Consider the following 18,631-nt stretch of genomic DNA (forward strand, 5'->3'; position numbering starts at 1 on the left):
AGACTGGAGTACACAGAGAAGAGCAACCAGTGAGAAATGTTCAAGGGCTTTTGGTCTAAGGGGTTATTAGAATGTCCAATATTCCATCTAAGTTCTTAGTGTTTCTGCAATTGGAAAGACCAACATTGTCCAAAACTTCACTTGTGTCTACTGTATACAAATGCTTGGGTTTGTCTGAGGAAAATCCAGGTGCACAGGTGACCAACCTTAGGTTGCCAGAGGGAACAAGGAAGAAAGGAATTGCAGAACATGAGCTGTGAATTGCACAGGTGTCATGGAAGCAGAGGCCATGAGCCATAAATGATTGTGGGAATGAAAGGCCCAGTACTTTCACAGAAATTATAAGGAGATCAAAGGAGCTTCCCTGAAAAAGATGGGATTTGGGACTTGTGCAACTTTTGCATCAATCTCCAAAGAAAAGTAACTTTGACATATAGGACACATGATAAAGTTTCAAATACTCTATGAGTCATATTACAAATAATCTTTTAATATAAAGCCTAAGGCAGCATTTGTAAAACTGTTCATAGGTTTTCCTATAACAGGAAAGCGACACAGGTATTTTAAATAGAGATATTTAGTAAATAAGTCACAATTTTTTTCTGCTGAATTTATCAAACTTTTGCCAAATGGACAATAATGCTTCATCAATAGCCTTCCTAAAGAAGTTTAGAACTCCTGCCCAATTCCCTTTTGATGATAAATAAATTTCCTCAGACGGGCTCAATTTATAAAATTCATAAGTATTATCCAGAGATGCAGAGAATTCTCTGAGAAAATTATCTGGAAGTCATATAGGAAAAGTCTCATAGAGTATTTCAAATCCGTCAATGTCTGGCCTAGCTTACCTTTACATGGTGGATCAGACGCTCAACTTCATTCACTTTGTATGTCTCCAGTCCTAACTCCTTGGATAATCTTAAGATCCGGTTCTGGGTTGGCCCAACATAGGAGCCTCCAAGGTCCACGTATTTAACCTTTTGGTTCTGTTTCCCGTGGGAAAAAATAAAAGTAAACATTTATAAAAATATTACCCCAGTTAAAAAGTCTTGAAATAGGCAAATTGACATTTCATGAGCTAAGAAGACATTTTGAGGCCTCTCCATGGAAAACCAGATTCTGTTCTTGACTCTACTATATTTCATTTGCATCACTTAATAGTCATAAAATCAATCTTTAAAGCAAAATTGAATGAATGTTGTAGATGCAAGAGACTTCTGAACACCATCCTTCATAATATACTACAACATGGTTGGGTTTTGAGTATCTTAAATTTGTAAGCTGTGCATAGCAGGTGAATCCTTTTATTCGGTACTTCAAGGTAATTTTGAGGGACCTAACGCTAAAGAAAAAACAAGAAAGGAAATTATCTCTTCTTGTGTGGTTTGCTAACTCAAGCATTTTAAAGATAATACTAAGGGCTGTTTGATCATAATTTGGACCTTGAAATATGCTTTTATGTTCATATTGTTTTTCTACATATTTTAGATCAGCATCATTTCCACGCAACTTTTTGAATAAGGAATAAATAGAAAAGTTCCCTATCTCTGACCATGTCCAAAGAAAATCAGGTATCTATTAGTCAAGAATGCCAAAATTGGTCCAGCTTTTATGTTTTTGTTCATTTGCTTACTATCTAGCTCCAGACTTCCCCCCTCATAAAAATAACAGTATTTTTATGAACAAGGAAATATACGATGTGTGCATATGTATGTATATATAATAGAATATTATTCTTCCTTTAAAAAGAAGGAAATTATGTCATTTGGGACAACATGGATGAACCTGAAGTATATTATGCTAAGTAAAATAAATCAGACACAGAAATACAAGTATGGCATATTCTCACTTGCATGTGGAATCTAAAACACATTGGACTGATAAAAGTAGAGAAAACAGTGGTGTTACCAGAGGCCAGAGGAGTATGGAAGCAGTAGAGTTTGATGGAATAAGGAGTTGATGACCAAAGAACACAGTTTCAGCTAGACAGAAGGAGTAAGTTTTGAGATCTATTGCACATCAGGATGACATAGTCAGTAATAATATATTGTAAATTATGAGATAATTAAGAATAAGTTTAAAGAGGCCCATAAAAATGTAAGGAGCATGTGCACATTTGCATGTATGTCATTGTCAACATGATTTACATTATGATGTGAGACTATACTGCACCAATAAAAGCATAAAAAATAAATGAGGTGATAGATAAGTTAATTAGATTAATTAATCACCCCACATTGTATGTATATCACATTTGACTCCATGTGTAATACAATCATGATTTGACTAAAATAATATAAATTTAACATAAAGAAAAAAGAAGACCAAACTACTCTAAAACAACAATAAAAAGAGCTTATGTGGTTGAAATGATCACACTGGTACTAGAGAAGCCTCAAAGTTAGAGGTAAAAAATACAAAAACTTGTGATATTTCTCTTCCTACTTCACACCACACACACACACACACACACACACACACACTCCCATTTCCCTCTTCCTCATTCCTAAATTTATGATGCCAATATTAGCAAGTGAGAAGACAGAAAGGGGGAGAAGAAAGAGCTAACACAGGTGTAGCTCAGTGGTTGAGCATTTGCTTAGCATGTGCAAGGCCCCAGGTTCCATTCCTAGCACACACACACACACACACACACACACACACACACACACACAGGCTGTGAAGAATTTTTTAGATAACTTTTACCCTTTCAGAAAGAGTAAAATTAAATTGAATACTTTTGGGGAAACCAATAACCAAAACTCCACTGCAGTACCACTGCCCCCACTCATCCTTAGTGTCTTACCCTAATGGTGTAAGTCCTGCCTCCTACACGGTCCCTGGCTTCCAGAACCACCACATTAAGGCCAGAGTCATGTAGAAGTTTGGCTGCTGCCATACCTGTGGGGAGAGTACAATAAGACATCAGAATTAAATATATCAGGGGCATTCCAGACAAGCTCCTCATGTTAACAGCCAATGAGAATAGTACTTATTGGCTCCGACACATGGCCTAATGCTATCTTCCACATATGGGTGACTGTGGTTTCTCAACAGAGGCCCAGAGTCCAAGTCTGGAAAACCAACTTATATTTCTAGAAAGATCAAATGAGATTTAATTTTGGGGAAATGTATCAAATCTTAAAAATGTCCTCAGGCACCATAGCAAAATGTCTACTTTAACAATTAAATTACAGGTCTCACAACATAAATAAAAACACGAGGCCACACTTAAGAAAAACTGTGTCCTCCAGCAGACACAAGTCCAACGTTAGTCACTGATATCATTCTCAGGGTAAATCTGTAAAGCCAGCAAACTAGGGCAGCATGGGCATGCAAGGACTTGGTATTTATTTATTTATTTATTTATTTGTTTGTTTGTTTGTTTGTTTTGCAGTACTGAGGATGGAACCCAGGAGCATTCTACCTCTGAGTTACATCCCCAGCCCTATTTTTTATTCCTTATTTTGAAACAGGGTCTCACTGAGTTGCAAAGGGCCTTGCTAAGTAGCTGAGGCTTGCCGCAAACCGAGACCCTCCTGTTTCAGACTCCTGAATGCTGGGATTACAAACATGCACCATCACATCCGACTAGGACTTGGTATCAGTATTTATTTATTTATTTATTTATTTATTTATTTTTATTTACATGGTCCTGGGGATGGAACCCAGGGGCATTCTACCTCTGAACTATACCCTCAGCCCTATTTTTTATTCTTTATTTTGAAACAGGGTCTCACTGAGTTGCAAAGGACCTCACTAAGTAGCTGAGGCTGTCCACAAACCTCAATCCTCCTGGTTATCTTTCCAAAGGTGTTGAAATCGGAGAACTAGAGTAACATATGCATACCCATGTTCATAGCAGCACAATTCACAATAGCCAAAATATGGAGCCAACCTAGGTCTCCATCAACAGATGAATGGATTGCAAAATTATGGGAAATACACACAATGGAATTTTACTCAGCTATAAAGAAGAACAAAAGCATGTCATTAACAAGAAGATGGAAAGACCTAGAGAGCATTATGTTAAGTGAGATCAGCCAAGCACAGAAAGAGAAGAGACATGTTTTCTCTAATATGCCCAAACTAGGGAGTATGAGGAATACCAGAGAGACTCCATATAATGGACGGGAAACCTCAGAAAAGCTAGAATGGAGGGGTAGGAGAGGAAGAAGGCTGAAGTTGATTAATGGAGGAGCTACATCCGAATATGTGTAAAAATATGAATGTAGCATGGTCAACCTGGGCACTCGTTGTTGGGAGGGATGGAAGGGGAAGTAGGGAGAGGAGAGGGCACCAAGCATAATCTGAATGTATGCCATTTTCAATACAATCCACATAAAAAAAACTAAAAATATAGTTTTTCACCTGTAATCCTAGTACTTAGGAGGCTCAGATGGGAGCATTGCAAGTGTGAATCCAGCCTCAGTAACTTAGCAAGACCCTGTTTCCAAAGTAAAAATAAAATAAAATAGGGCTGAGGGTGTAGCTTAGAGGTAGACTGCCCCTGGATGAATCCCCAAAATAATATACACAAAAAAGATATTTGTCACTCTATTTGGATTAATGCATCTTGAAGGCATACTGGAATTTTGTGGGTTTATAAGAATCCACAGAACATCAAATATGAGCATATGTGGAAAAACTAGAATGAGCCAAGGCCTCAGTCACCACCTTTCAGTGATCTTAAAAGAAGAAACCCCATTTTTCAGAGAGGTAGACTTGACATTTCATCCCTGGGGGCAGGGTCCAGGTTTCCAGTCCTTGGAAGAGTAATGGTCCCAAAGTCCAGGCATGCACGCAGTATACACAAGCAGATCAGCATTGCACAACCTGGATTTGGGAATTCAAGGCTTGGACTTTTAACTCTAGCTTCCTAATTTTACCTCCGTAAGAGAAAAAACACTTCTGTCTAAATTCAGAATTGCAGACAATTTAATGACATTTCTCTTATCAAGCATCAGTTCAACAAATGAAATTACACACAGCCACAGTAACAGCTGTTATCAGCAAGTTCAGATAAACCACAGGAGCGTGCTAATCTTAAACAAAAGGGTTGACAAGGAAATACGACATCACTCATATACACTAGGATATTAGATTCCCCAAAAAGCATTGTCTTTGAGTAAATGTAGTTACTCAATAATAACTCATGGGAAACATACATAATTATTAAACCGAGGGTTTATCAAACCACCAAATACAAGCCTCTCAGCTCATGTGCCTTAAATACTCTCAATAGAAAATTAGGGGAAGGAAACAGACCAAATAATGTTTTCTAAAGGAGACAAAATATTTTTAAAAGGGCCACATGAAAGTATGTTGGAAATACCATGTAATTCCTCTTCTTAATGTTTGTAGGAGGAGTATGTTTAAATGCTTGTTGGACATTAAAGGACAAAAATTGCTTTAATTTTTTCTATATACTTTTTTGGTGCATTGCAATTACACACCACACTTAGGTATAAAGTGATAGGAATATACATGCACACATCTCACGAAGTCTTTCCCTCCAGATAAAAAATTGATTAGAAAAATAATTTGCCCACATGTTCGTGGCTTAGGGAAGTCACTACATTTTAGGAGCAGGGAATTTGGGGACACTTAAGAAACCGAGTAGTTGTTGAGTGCTGGCCAAAAGAAGATTCAGATTGCTAAGGACCGGTAACAGGCAAGGGTTTCCTCAGTGGTAACTGATAAAAGGATCAAGGGTCTGACTGCTCAAATAGGAAGCAAGCAACTTACAAAAGGGTTGTTTTTCAACCATTCCTTTTTATGTTGGCTTTTTGAACATTTAACACATTGTGCCACAGAAACAAACATATGAGAAATGGTACATTCTCTGGGAAGTTTGGGAATTTTCAAGTGCAATAAATAGCACTATAAAAAACATTCATAAGGTAGCAGAAATGCATTTTCCCTAAAAACACTAGACAGTGTAATTGGTACCATTTAAACACACAATAGTTTCTCAACATAATGCAATGGCAGTTTGTTTTTAATGAAAATATCCTCTAGAGGGAAACACACTGAATGCTGTGTACATGTATGTTTGTGTCACTTTGAACCTCACTATGGTGTATAATAAAATGCATTGATAAAAAGTATATTAAAGTGTTTTAAAAGAAAATACTAAATAATAAATAAAATAGCATGTGATAGATAACAAAAAAGAAAGATATACCACAATAAGAACAGCCTCCATCATAAAGTGTGGAGCACTTACTTGGGTATATGTGCAACACTTTATACCTAAAGGCCACTTGATCCTCACTATAAAGCTGAAAAGTAAGTAGTTTTGTCATCATTTTTTAAAAAACGGGCTGGGTGTGGTGGCACACACCTGCAATCTCAGTACTTGAGGTTGAGATCTAAGGATCACAAGTTCAAAGCCAGTCCCAGCAACTTAATGAGACCATGTTTCCAAATAAAAAATAAAACAAACTAGGGCTGGAGGTGTGGCTTGGAGGTAGAATGCTTCAATCCCTAGTAATTGGAGGCAGGGATGGAGGAAGGGATGGAGGAAGGGAGGGAGGGAGGGAGCGAGAGAGCGAGAGCGAGCGAGAGAGCAAGAGAGAGAGAGAGAGAGAGAGAGAGAGAGAGAGAGAGAGAGAGAGAGAGAGAGAGAAGAAAAATGACAACTTAGAGGCATTCAGGACTTGTAGGTTATGCAATGTTTAAGTGGCAGAGTCAGACTTCTATCCCAAACCCGAATGCTTAGCCACCACCCTTAGACCAAACAGGAAAAAATTTAAATACAATAACTCTACACAGATCCTAGCAAAATGTCTTAAAACATTCTGCCCTGTATTTAAATATAAAAATCTCAGAAGATCAGCTTTTCTCTTAAATAGATTTCACTTTTGCAAACAATCTAGAAGCAAGCTAATAGTCACTCTGCAACTCCCAATAGCTAATAAAACTTGAATTTAATATGCAGAATCAATTCATATTTACAAACAAATAATCATTTTGCCCTTTCAGAAGCCATCCCTGTGTGAATCTGGAAGGCCCTTGGATGAATAATCACAGCACATGCAGATGATCCTAGACTACTTTCTAATACCATGCAGTGATTAAAATATTACTTCTCTCTTCCTGGGGTAATTTATTTGAAAAAAAGCTTCAAATTAAAGATTTTGAGATCAGTGGCATTATTGGCATTTTTGTGTTTCTATTTTTGTGGCATAGAAAATGGCCCTAACTAGATCCTGGAAGAGATTAGAAAATATATAATGAGAGGACCAAGGAAGGGCCCTCTTCAGACTGACTTCATGGCAGCGAAGGAATTGTGATATGGAGGGAAGAATGAATCAGAGTCACTACCTGCCTTCTTGTCTCTGTTTCTTGCCCTACATATCAAAACGTGCAATGTACCAATAATGTTCAACACTTTAAAGTCCAAGGTAATTGACTCAAAAACATTAAGAAATATCAGTACTTCAGTGTGACATAAGGACTTTTTTCCAGTTTAAAGTTCCCAAAAAGAGAGTGGAGGGGGTGGAGAGAAACAATGACTTTCACTGTACCTCAAAGCATCTCTAACCTTGTAACCCTGATAAACGATATAGGCATTCCCCCAGGACCTATAAAAGTCAATATGCAAATAGCCCTCATCACCTCTGTCACTTCTGAAATTCTAGAAACAACCAAGTGACCTTCTGATCAAAGCACTGGGATTCTTTGATGTCTCCAAAGAGAATGCTTTTTTTTAGTTATTTAACACAAATACACACACAAAAAGGTCTGGAGTAAAAAGAAAAACATTCCCCAGTGTGAAGTCAAATCCACTGAGGGAAAGTGATATTTGTAGGGAGGATTCAGATGTTAATTGTTGAACTTTTCAGCGCAAAGAGAGGGGAGGAGGCCCTGAGCAGGTAAAGGCATCACTGAAACAGTCAACAAACGCCAACTGAATACCAGCATCTCTTCTAAGCGTTTTGCACATGAAAACTTAATTCGTACTCCCAACAACACTAGGAGGTGGTCAGATGTAGAAAGTGAAGCACAGAGAGACCAAATAATGCATCCAGTATCACACAGCTAGGGAAGCTAATATTCAAATCAAGGTAAATGGACTCTGACAACAAGCACATCGTTATACTTAACAATGAAATATTAAACACTTTCCCTTAAACATCATGCACCATATACACATCAGGGTTGTAGCTAACACAGTTGATGTGTTTGTGTACATCACAAGAAGGCACAATTCCTGGCAGGTACATTTCTAAAAAATGTCCTAACTTCAGGTGATGCAGCCCCATGGTTGTCTGGCAGTATCCCCCTTTTACTATGTCTGCTGCATACTCTTGAATGTCAGAAAACTTACCTCCCGAGTGATAAGATTTTAATTGCCTATTCTGTCTCTCCTCAGTAATAGGACACAGTTAGCACTTAAATATTTGTTGAATGGATGTGTTTAATACCTTTCAACAAAGATGACAATTACTTCTCAATAAACAAATAAATGGCTACAGTAGTATATACCTAAGCATGTGTTTTTATTTTTGCTTTTTAGGTATTGAAGATTGAACTCAGGGGCATTCTACCTCTGACTTATGGCCCAGTTCTTTTTATTTTTTATTTTGAAAGAGGATCTTGCTAAGTTGCGGAGGGTCTTGCTAATTTTCTGAGGCTGACCTTGAACCTGTGATCTTTCTGTCTCAGCCTCTCAAATACTAGGATTACAGGCTAACAGACATGCACCACCCCACCCGGTGCATACATATTTTTAATATAGTATAAGAAACGAAAATATTTAGCCATATTGAAACTGATTTCCTCTAGTCACACAGGGTATAGTTATGGATGCCCTTGATTTTTTAAGGGGAAGAAAGACAGCCAACCCCAAATAAGAACCACCTCACCTCTGTATAGCATCAGCAAGTTTCCAACACTCCCACACATTCAATTCTTAATATTCCTGTGAGGCTGGCATCACCAAACCCATTTCTCTGATTAAGAAACAGAGGCTCAGAGATTCAAGGGCTCACTCTGAGTTGTGCAGATAGCAATGGCAGAGCCAGATCTTATATCTAATTCCATTTCTGTGTCCCAAGTGTTTTTCATCAACCATGTTACCTCCTATAACATATAAAGGCTTATGCTGTTAAATTCTGAACACAAGCAGAATGTAAAAAATCAGAAAATTTCTCTGTATTAACTTTCTTGATTAAAGAAAACTTACAGCCTGTCAGTGTCCAAAGCCCTGGACCCTGTCATTAGAGGGAGGGAGATGTGAATATATTTAGAGCATTAAGAGGAGCTTTGCCAAATGTTATTTCCTCCTCCTTGAGTTCAAACTGATTTTCCTTCCTTTGGAACATACTCATCACAATTTGAGGGAAAATTGAAAGAACACATGATACAGACCACATACATCAATGTGTATCATTATTTTGATCATTGAGAAATAAAGTTTAGAATTATATTATTCACATCTTGTCCCCAAAATGAAATAGGCACTAAACCTACTCAGAAGTATGGTAACCTTTGCTGTTTTTTTCTGTGATCAAAACATATAACACAAAAACAAATGGCAATAGCTTGTAAAATAAAGGAGACCTTTACCCAAGCCTCAGGCCGTGGGATGATTTATGCTCTTGAAAAGGATAGAAAACATCAAGCTTCCATAAGTTGCCATAGAAACCTTTTTCCAGATGCAGCCTCTTCGAGATACTAGAATGAGATTGCCTTCTAAGTCCTTTCAGAATATGTCTAAAGCCATAAAAATTGTTTTCATCACACTTTATATATGCAAATGGCTGCATTTTTCTAAAATGTCAGCAATCATAATGAGTCTCATCCCATATCCAAGCTTTTGTCTTTACTCTTTGTTGTTTGAAAGGAGTTGGATATCTCTTATGTACTGTAATCGTGGTAGACAAAATTTGTTTTTGCTTTAACTCAACATCATCTCTCATAAATCAAGGAAGCAAACTTAGAAATTATAATTATATATTTCTCAAAATATGAGTGCTATGTTATTTATTCATTTTTAAAACCATTCTATAGCCGGGCATGGTGGTGCACGCTTGTAATCCCAGCATTCGGGAGGCTGAGACCGGAGGATCGCAGTTCGCAGACAGCCTCAGCTACTCAGTGAGGCCCTCTGCAACTCAGTGAGACCCGGTTTCAAAATAAAAAAAATAAAAAAATAGGGCAGGGGCTGTAGCTCGGAGGTCAAATGCCCCTGGGTTCCACCCCAGACCCACAAAAAAAACACATTCTATAACTTTTTTATACTTTTGTTAATACATCGTGGTGAGGTTCAAACTGATGCCAACGTACATGTGCATAGCATTTGGTGTTTGTTTGTTTGTTTGTTTTTAGCACTGAGGATTGAACCCAGAGGCATTCTACCTCTGAGCTACACCCCATGCCTATTTTCTTTTTATTTTGAAACAGGGTCTCACTGGGTTGATGAGAATCTTACTATATTTCTGAGGCTGTCCTCCAACCTGTAATCCTCTTGTCTCAGCCTCCGAAGTCCTAGGATTACAGGCATGTAAACACCAGGCACAGTATACTTATAATTCACCTGCCTCGCATCCTCTTGAGAATTAGATGAATAAATATGTACAAATAAATAAACAAATATGTTTAAGAAAAAGTGGTTAATTTCCTTTCTTTCTTTCTTTCTTTCTTTCTTTCTTTCTTTCTTTCTTTCTTTCTTTCTTTCTTTGTGTGTGTTGTTTATGGTGCTGGAGATCAAACCCAAGACCTTGAACATGTTAGGTATGTGCTCTACCACTGCGAAAGTCTCCCAGTTCCAAACTGGTTTTTAAGTAGAGAAGCGAATCATATAATGTCATTAGCGTTTCCTTGACACTGATGTGAGGATGAAATATCTCCCAGCTGAGATAACAGCCCTCCTGTGGAGAGCCCTCCTGTGGAGAGGTTCACTTTCACCCTAGAATCCATTCTCTGAAAGGGATGGCTATTACAAATGGCATTTACCAAATGTAAAATGATGGATGAGGACTCGGAGAAGAGGTTAAATGTAGGCATTGCCAAAGAAAAGACATCTGGGTGTGATGTAATGAGTGATGAGAAGAAATGAATATACAAATGAGTCGTGTGGCCCTCCTTTCATCTTCTGAGAGCCTAGTGAGCCTGTGGGTCCTGGCCCAGGAGCTTTACTTTGCTGGGCCCTGAAACACAGTCATGAAACAAAGACGAAGGCAGTCAGTGGTGGGTAAGGACCAGAGTAGAAAGGAAACAGTGCTTAGTTCAAGGAGTAAGCATAATGTTTCTCGTGTATAGAAAAAGGTCTCTGATAAGCCACTTCCTGCCTGTATAACCTCAAGCAAAATCCTCACCTTTTGGGGTCTCACTTTGCCCAATGAAATGAGAGAGGGTGGTGATCTCACATAAGCTGAGATTGCATTATGTATGTGTATGTTTCATGAGCCCAAAGCATCTGGGTGACGTCAATGGAGTGCATAAAAATATGTGACTTTTGTGTTCATGGAGTATAAAAATGCTGGTTTAAAAAAGCTGGTTAGAGATTGATGTGCCATGATAATTAGGGATGAAATATCACGATGTCTATGACTTACTTTGAAATGCATAAAAAAACAAAAGGGATTGCTAGAGGGGAAAAGGGTTGGATAGATGGATACAATGAACACAATGGAATAATGCAAATAAATTTGGCAAAAATGTTAATTGTGGAATCTAGTGGCTTGGTATATGAGTGTTCACTGTATAATTCTTTGAAATGTTTCACAATAAAAACATTCTAGAAAAGAGTTAAACTAAATCCTACTCAACAGGACTTGCCAGAGCCTTAACTCAATATATTTATAACTTCATCAGGATATAATAATATAGTATTTATGTAATTTCTTAGTGTTTGTGATTTATTGAGGGACAAAGATGAAGGCAATTTTCTTCAAGGGCAGAAATTTGTCCTTACATATTTTGATAAAAACACCTAACGTAACTGGTCAGTGTGGTCAATGTGGCTAAAACTGGTGGCGAACCAGTTTTTGAAAGGAAGAACTTTTCTCTCAAAACAAAATCTATCTCCCTTCCTCACAACAATTAAAACATTGTTAATACACTATTGTCCTTAGGCTGTGCATTATCAAGGAGTTGATGTCTAAAACATGGCTTGCTTCTAGAGAAGAACAAAGCCTGACAGGAGAGGTACCACAAAGGCATAAAGGAAGGTGACTATAAAGTATAGTCAGTCATGCTACGTTTCAGTCAACCACGGACCACATATAATGAGGATGGTCCTATAAGATTACATTGTCAGTGACACCATAGCTGGCTTAGTTTGTGGTAGGTACAATACTGTGCTTACACAATGAGAAAATTGCCTGACCACATGATATTTGGAACATGTTTTCATCATTAGGCAGTATGTGACTCTATTTGGAAAGGGAACTGCCTGGGGAGGGCAGAAGTATACTTGGCACAGCCAAATTATACCATGGTGGAAAATGATGTCCTGAGAAGGAAAGATGGTGTCCTACAAAAGAGGTTTGAGAAAGTTCCTTCTTTCTTCTTTCAGCAGAATCATCCAGGCAAAGGCAGGCCAAAAATGGGAAAGAGCCCCGGGTTCTATAAAGCTTTTGGACAAGGCCCTCTGCTAGAACTTGAAAAAAAGGGAGAAAGTGTTGGTGTGTTGTCACTTCCTAGGAGCCATAATGGACAAATAGATGAGTAACTTTGTTTTTCTTTCTGTTTTTGTTTGTTTTTAATGAGGATGGAACACACTAGCCACTTTCTATCCCTAGATGAGTACCTTTGGGTAGCATGGTGCTGTGGTTGAATTGTGTCTCTAAAAATATTTTTATAAGTTGAAGTCCAAATGCTCCACCAGAATCTTAAAAGAAAACCTTGGCCAGGCACTTGTAATTCTAATACTTGAGAGGCTGAGAAAGGAGGACCACAGGTTTGAGATGAGTCTCAGCAACTTAATGAGGCCCTGTTTCAAATAAAAATAAAAAAGGCTACATGTGTAGTTTGGAGTTAGAATGCCCTGAAATCAATTCCCAGTGCTAAAACGAAACCAAAACAAACACACACACACAAAAAAAAAACCCTGAGACCTTATTTGGAGGTCATCTTTTACAGTGATTATAAAGTTAAAATGAGATCATGAGGATAAAGTCTAATCCAATATGACCAGGGACCTTAGAAAAAGGGGGAAATTTGGACACAAAGAGAACATCTTGTGAAGATGGAGGCAGAGATTGTAGTGATGGCCCTCCAAGCTGACAAATGCCAAAGATTGTCAGAAAACTTTGGATATATGACCTCCAGAACTGTGAGACAATTCATTCCTAATATTTATTTATTTATTTATTTATTTATTTATTTATTTATTTATTTTGGTGGTACTGGGGTTCCTGGAAGCCCGTCTTCCTCTGGGCTACACTCCCAGACCTATTTTATATTTTTGAAACAGGGTCTCTTACGCCAGCACGGCTGGCTTTGAACCTGCGCGATCCTCCTGTCTCCGCCTCCCAAGCGCGGGGATTACAAGCGTGCGCCACCACGCCCGGCATATTTATTTATTTTTATGTATGTATGTACGCATGTATTTTGGTGCTGATGGTTGAACCCAGGAATATTCTACCTCTCAGCTATACCCCCAGCCATTTTATTTTGAAACAGAGTCTTGCTAAATTGTTGAGGGTCTTGCTAAGTTGCTGAAGCTGCATAGCTTCCCTGGCAAATACTGCCAAGGGGGAGTAGCAGGAGGAGATAAGGTCCAAGGGGTGTTTTCTTATGAGGTGTATTTGCACGTGAATGGATGGCCTCTGTCCCACTGCCTGGGTGTTAATCATCTTTGCCTGAATAGCCTCATGCCTAAAGCTGGCAGCAGCCAAGATCCGAGCAGACAAAGCAGACAAGATATATCTGTTTTTACTAGGGAGAGTCAACAAACCCACCAGGAATTTGACCTTGAAAAAGCAGAAACAACCAACCAAACAACAACAAAAGAAAAACTCCACATGACATTTTAAGAACAGCTCAACTCTTTTACTTCTGATATAAGACTTTACTGAAATAGTAGTGTTTTAAAAATGCATTATAGCAGCATTTGCATTGTTCTTATATCTTTTATATCTATTTTCACTTTATTTTTTCTGTTCCTATTTTACTAAATGTTCAATTATATGTTATTTTTTATAGAAAGCAGTAGCCAGGACTTGGGAGGTCGGGACAAGAAGATGGTGGGTTTGAGGTCAGACTCAGCTACTAGCAAAACAGTTAAACTTAGTGAGACCTTGATTAAAAAAAAAAAAAAAACTAAAAGGACTGAGGGTGTAGAATGTCTCTGGGTTCAATTCCCAATGTGTGTGTGTGTGTGTGTGTGTGTGAGAGAGAGAGAGAGAGAGAGAGAGAGAGAGAGAGAGAGAGAGAGAAATGAAAACAGTAGGTATAGAGTCTACCCTGTCACCAGCATCATCTACTATCAACAATATTGACTAGATCACCCCCTTCAGCCTCTGAACATCACCCATTCTGGAACCATCTCCACAAAAAATCAGAACTTGGCAAGGCTGACAGCCTACAAGCACTTTCCAGGAGTGCTATGGTATGTCTCACCCTGCCCTCTGCTTTCGTGAATAAGAATGCAAAGAATTTTCTTCACAAAAAATCAGAACTTGGCAAGGCTGACAGCCTACAAGCACTTTCCAGGAGTGCTATGGTATGTCTCACCCTGCCCTCTGCTTTCCTGAATAAGACTGCAAAGAATTTTCTTCCCCATTTTTGACTACTCCATAAAGCTAATTCCACCTCCTACCTCCCAAGTGCCAACCCCTGAAAGTTACATTGCCTTTGTTCCTCTGGGAGTTAATGATATTGAGGTTCTGGCAAGATCTCTCCTTGATTGTTCATCCCAAGTCATGTTTGAAAACCCAAAATCCCTGGCTGGAGAGGTGAGCAGAGTAGGCAAAGTACAAAACAGGCAGGTGAAAACCAATAGCATTATGCATGGCTATGGAGAGCTGAGGAATGCATTCCCTGAACAAAAGCACTAAGATCAAATTTCAAGACACTGAAAAGGCATCACAGACTTGTGTGAGCTGCATGCTACCAGTTAGAGCATTGGCTCTAACCTACTATCTGGGCCTCATCTCATTACAAAGGTTGTAGCTTTAGCAAAGGATATAAAGGATATTCTCCTGAGTCCTCACTGATTCAAGTCAGTTTCCTATGTGGCTTCAATGATGGGGCATCTTATTGTTACCAACCAAAGCTCTTTCTCAACCCACTAAAGAAATCTCTAGTTTTCAGGACTATTGGCCAACCTGAAACCAATGAGTGATCAAATCCTACCCATTTTTTATTGTCATGCCAGATTGAGGAAGGAAACAGTTCAAATAATGTTATATCCATATATGAAGGTATCACTACCAATCTTACTAACATGTACAGTGAGGGAGGTGGAGAAGGAGGAGTTGGGTGTGATGTGGAAAGAAATACACCAAATGATGTGTGCATGCATGTTTGTATCACTTTGAATCTCACTAGGATTTATAATTACAATGCAACAATAAAAGTATTTTTTTTAAATCCTACCCATTTTCCCGGGATTTTTGACTGGCTTATTCAGTCATCTTCCCAAGAGCACAAACCTAAAGCTTGGACTTCATCCTTGAGTCTTCCTGGTTCCTTATCCCTCTTTACCCATAAAGCACAACCTGCCCCCTCTTCTTCTGCTTTCTGCTCTATGCTCTAGCACTACTAAACCACCTCCTCTTTGGTTCTTTCCATATCCCCACATCATTTAGTGTTTCCAACTTTTGTTCTACTTAGATTTCACCTAACTCCACCTCATCCCCAGTACACAGATCAGGTATCACCTCCTTTAGACAGCTGTGTCAGGAGTCCCAAGTAGAGGTTTACACAGCAATGAATACTTTACCCCTTATTGGATCACCCACAAGAAGGAGGAAACTATGGCGGACCACAAAAAGGCAAGCTGAGACAGAGCATCTATCTAAATCTGCAAGAATCTTGGGGGAACTCAACAATTTTAAAATTTTTACTCAAATTATTTTTGGAAAGAGGTGTTTCCTATTGTTTCATAACAACAGACTGGAGATAGGTTGAAACTTTTCCATGTCTGGCCGAAACCCAGCTGGTGGTTTGATAAAAGACTCAACAGAAAGCCAAAACAAGCTAGCAATGTTTGTGAAGACAAGGCCTCAAATGGAACTCTGATGAAATTACTTACAGTTTTATTAGGTTTAATCCTCTTTTTGAGAAAAGTATACTTTAGAAAAAGGATAATTCTAGATCTCAGCAAGAGGTCCTGGACTCAGTTATCAGGGCCAGTATCAGAAGAGGACCTGGCACACAACAAATAGCACTATTGTGAAGATTTAGAGAAAAACAAAACATTCATTGCTACCTGGGCAAATTATTAGAAGGGTAATTTCTGTAGCTGAAATCCAGTTTCCCCATTCATTGATGACATCTGCTCATGCACCCCAAATTAAAAATAGAATGTAGAAGATTTCAGTCAGAATATCTGTATGTCATGCTGAGTAATGCACCCCAATATTTGTCACTACAATATTTTCAATTAATTCCTTGTGTTAAATTATTGCTTCAAAAAGGAAATGTTGACGTATTTATAAAAATTAGACATCATTTCATATTTTAGGACTGCCATTGTCTAAATAATCAAATTTATTCCCTTCTTGAAAACAAAACAAAATTGCCATTTGCAAAATAAATTAAATAGAACTGGAGAACATCATGCTAAGTGAGGTCGACCAGTCTCAGAAAATCAAGGACTGCATGTTTTCTCTCATGTGTGGAAGCAAAAAAAAAAAAAAGGAAAGAAAGGAAGAAAGGGAAACACATGGGGATGAGGAAAGAGCAGGAGAGTAAGTACCCTGAAAGAAATTGGGGGAAGAATGAAGGGAGGGAAAGGGAAGGCTTGGGGAAGAAAACAGAAAAAAGAAAAAAAGAAAAAAAAAGGTTTGGGGCCAATGTGTGATAATTTAGTGAGTTCCTGTGTCAAAGTAAAAAATAGAAAAGTACTTCAAGTAATTGTGAAAAGAAAATGACACACACATATATGGTACATAGCCCGGCACCTATTACATGACAAATGCTCAGTACATATCTATGTAATAAATTAATGAGTCCAATCCCTTAGAAAAAATTTGGCTTTCAAATGAGAAGAATTAGATTTTGAACCTACCCTATCTCTTAGGCACTATGAAATATTGGGCAAGTAATTTCTTTGCTTCTCCCAATTCTAGTTTATAAAATAGAGACTATAAATTCTAGGCAGGGTTGATGCAAATATTCTGTGTACAAAATTATTTGCATATATTGGACCTGCTATTACCATCTGGTCATGAGCAGTCCAGGCTGGGGAATAAGTGATTATTTTACTTCTTCACTTTCATCTGCCTACAAATACGTATTAATGATTTGGTGCTTTTTAAACAACATCTTTCATCATCTCTTGATTCAATATATTTGACTTATCTGTAGATCAAGTCTTACAATATGGGCATAATCTCCTCTAGGTTTTAATATTTCTTCAAACTGTGCATCACACATACATAAAATTACTATGTCGAAAACACTATCTTTTTAACTATAGCAAAACAAATGGAAGAACTCGTGTCATGGATTAGATGAATGTCCACCAACCATAGGAGAGGAGAGGTAAATCCATATTCCCTGTATTGATCATATTTAATCATTGATTTGGAGCAATCCAAGAAGTATTGTTTGCTTAGTCATCATTGAAAAGAATACTATGTTCTGGGATATAACTCAGTGGCCGTGTAATTGTCTAGTATGTGTGAGGCCCTGTGTTCCATTCTCAGTACCCTCCCCCCCCCACACACACATGAAAAATATTGTAGCCTCTCTTGTCTGATACTAAGACTATTGTATTTGACAGATACCTTCATGCAATTAAATGGACAATATTTTTGAACCCTTCTGTATAATTTCCTGCTGCCCAAAATGACTGTCTCATACTTTTATTTCTTAAATTTCCTACATGACACCAACCTCTCTTCATCCCTCATTAACTAATAATCATGTACAATGGTTTGTATATAATCTGTTCCCCAAGGTATTCGTGTTGAAATCTTGGTCTCCAGTGTGGCAGTATTAAAGTGGTAGAAACTTTAAGACATGAGGCTTACTGGGAGGTAATTAGGTCATGGGGTCATGGGGGCTCCACTCTCATGAATGGATAAATGCTGGTCACAAAGAATGGGTTGGCTCTATTAGGAGTGGATTAGTTCCCAGGACAGTAGGTTGTTATAAAAAGCCTAGTCCTTCCCTATCTCGTCACATGGTCCTTTCTGTACTTGCCCATTTTCCTTTCCATTTCTTTGCCACGTTGGGATGCAGCCTAAGGTGCCTTCATCAGGACACTGTTGCCATGCTATTTGGACCTTCTAGCCACCAGAATTGTGAGTCAAATAAATCTCTTTGCTTTATAAAGTATTCAGCCTATGGTATTTCATTATGGCAACACACTAGGACATCTACCTCATTTTTCATTGAGAAAATGAAAGAATGTGTTCATCTTCCCAAAAGAAACCTACCTATACACCTTCACCTGTGCCTGCATGTACTGTTTTACTTCCTGTAACTTAATTGCCCTTTCTCT

General features: G+C 38.2%; 1 protein-coding gene across 1 annotated transcript in view; it reads right to left on the reverse strand.

The window, feature by feature from the left end:
- MAOB (monoamine oxidase B) overlaps nt 1–18,631 on the reverse strand; it is a gene marked incomplete at both ends in the record, with an annotated part of 121,327 nt that overhangs the window by 76,938 nt on the left and 25,758 nt on the right. The window contains 2 exons of the mRNA XM_080718363.1: nt 849–986; nt 2,807–2,901. Of these exons, the coding sequence (XP_080574489.1) occupies nt 849–986; nt 2,807–2,901 (233 nt within the window). The remainder of the gene's footprint in view (nt 1–848; nt 987–2,806; nt 2,902–18,631) is intronic.

Source organism: Muscardinus avellanarius (assembly GCF_963383645.1).
Source record: "Muscardinus avellanarius genome assembly, chromosome: X".
NCBI lineage: Eukaryota > Metazoa > Chordata > Mammalia > Rodentia > Gliridae > Muscardinus > Muscardinus avellanarius.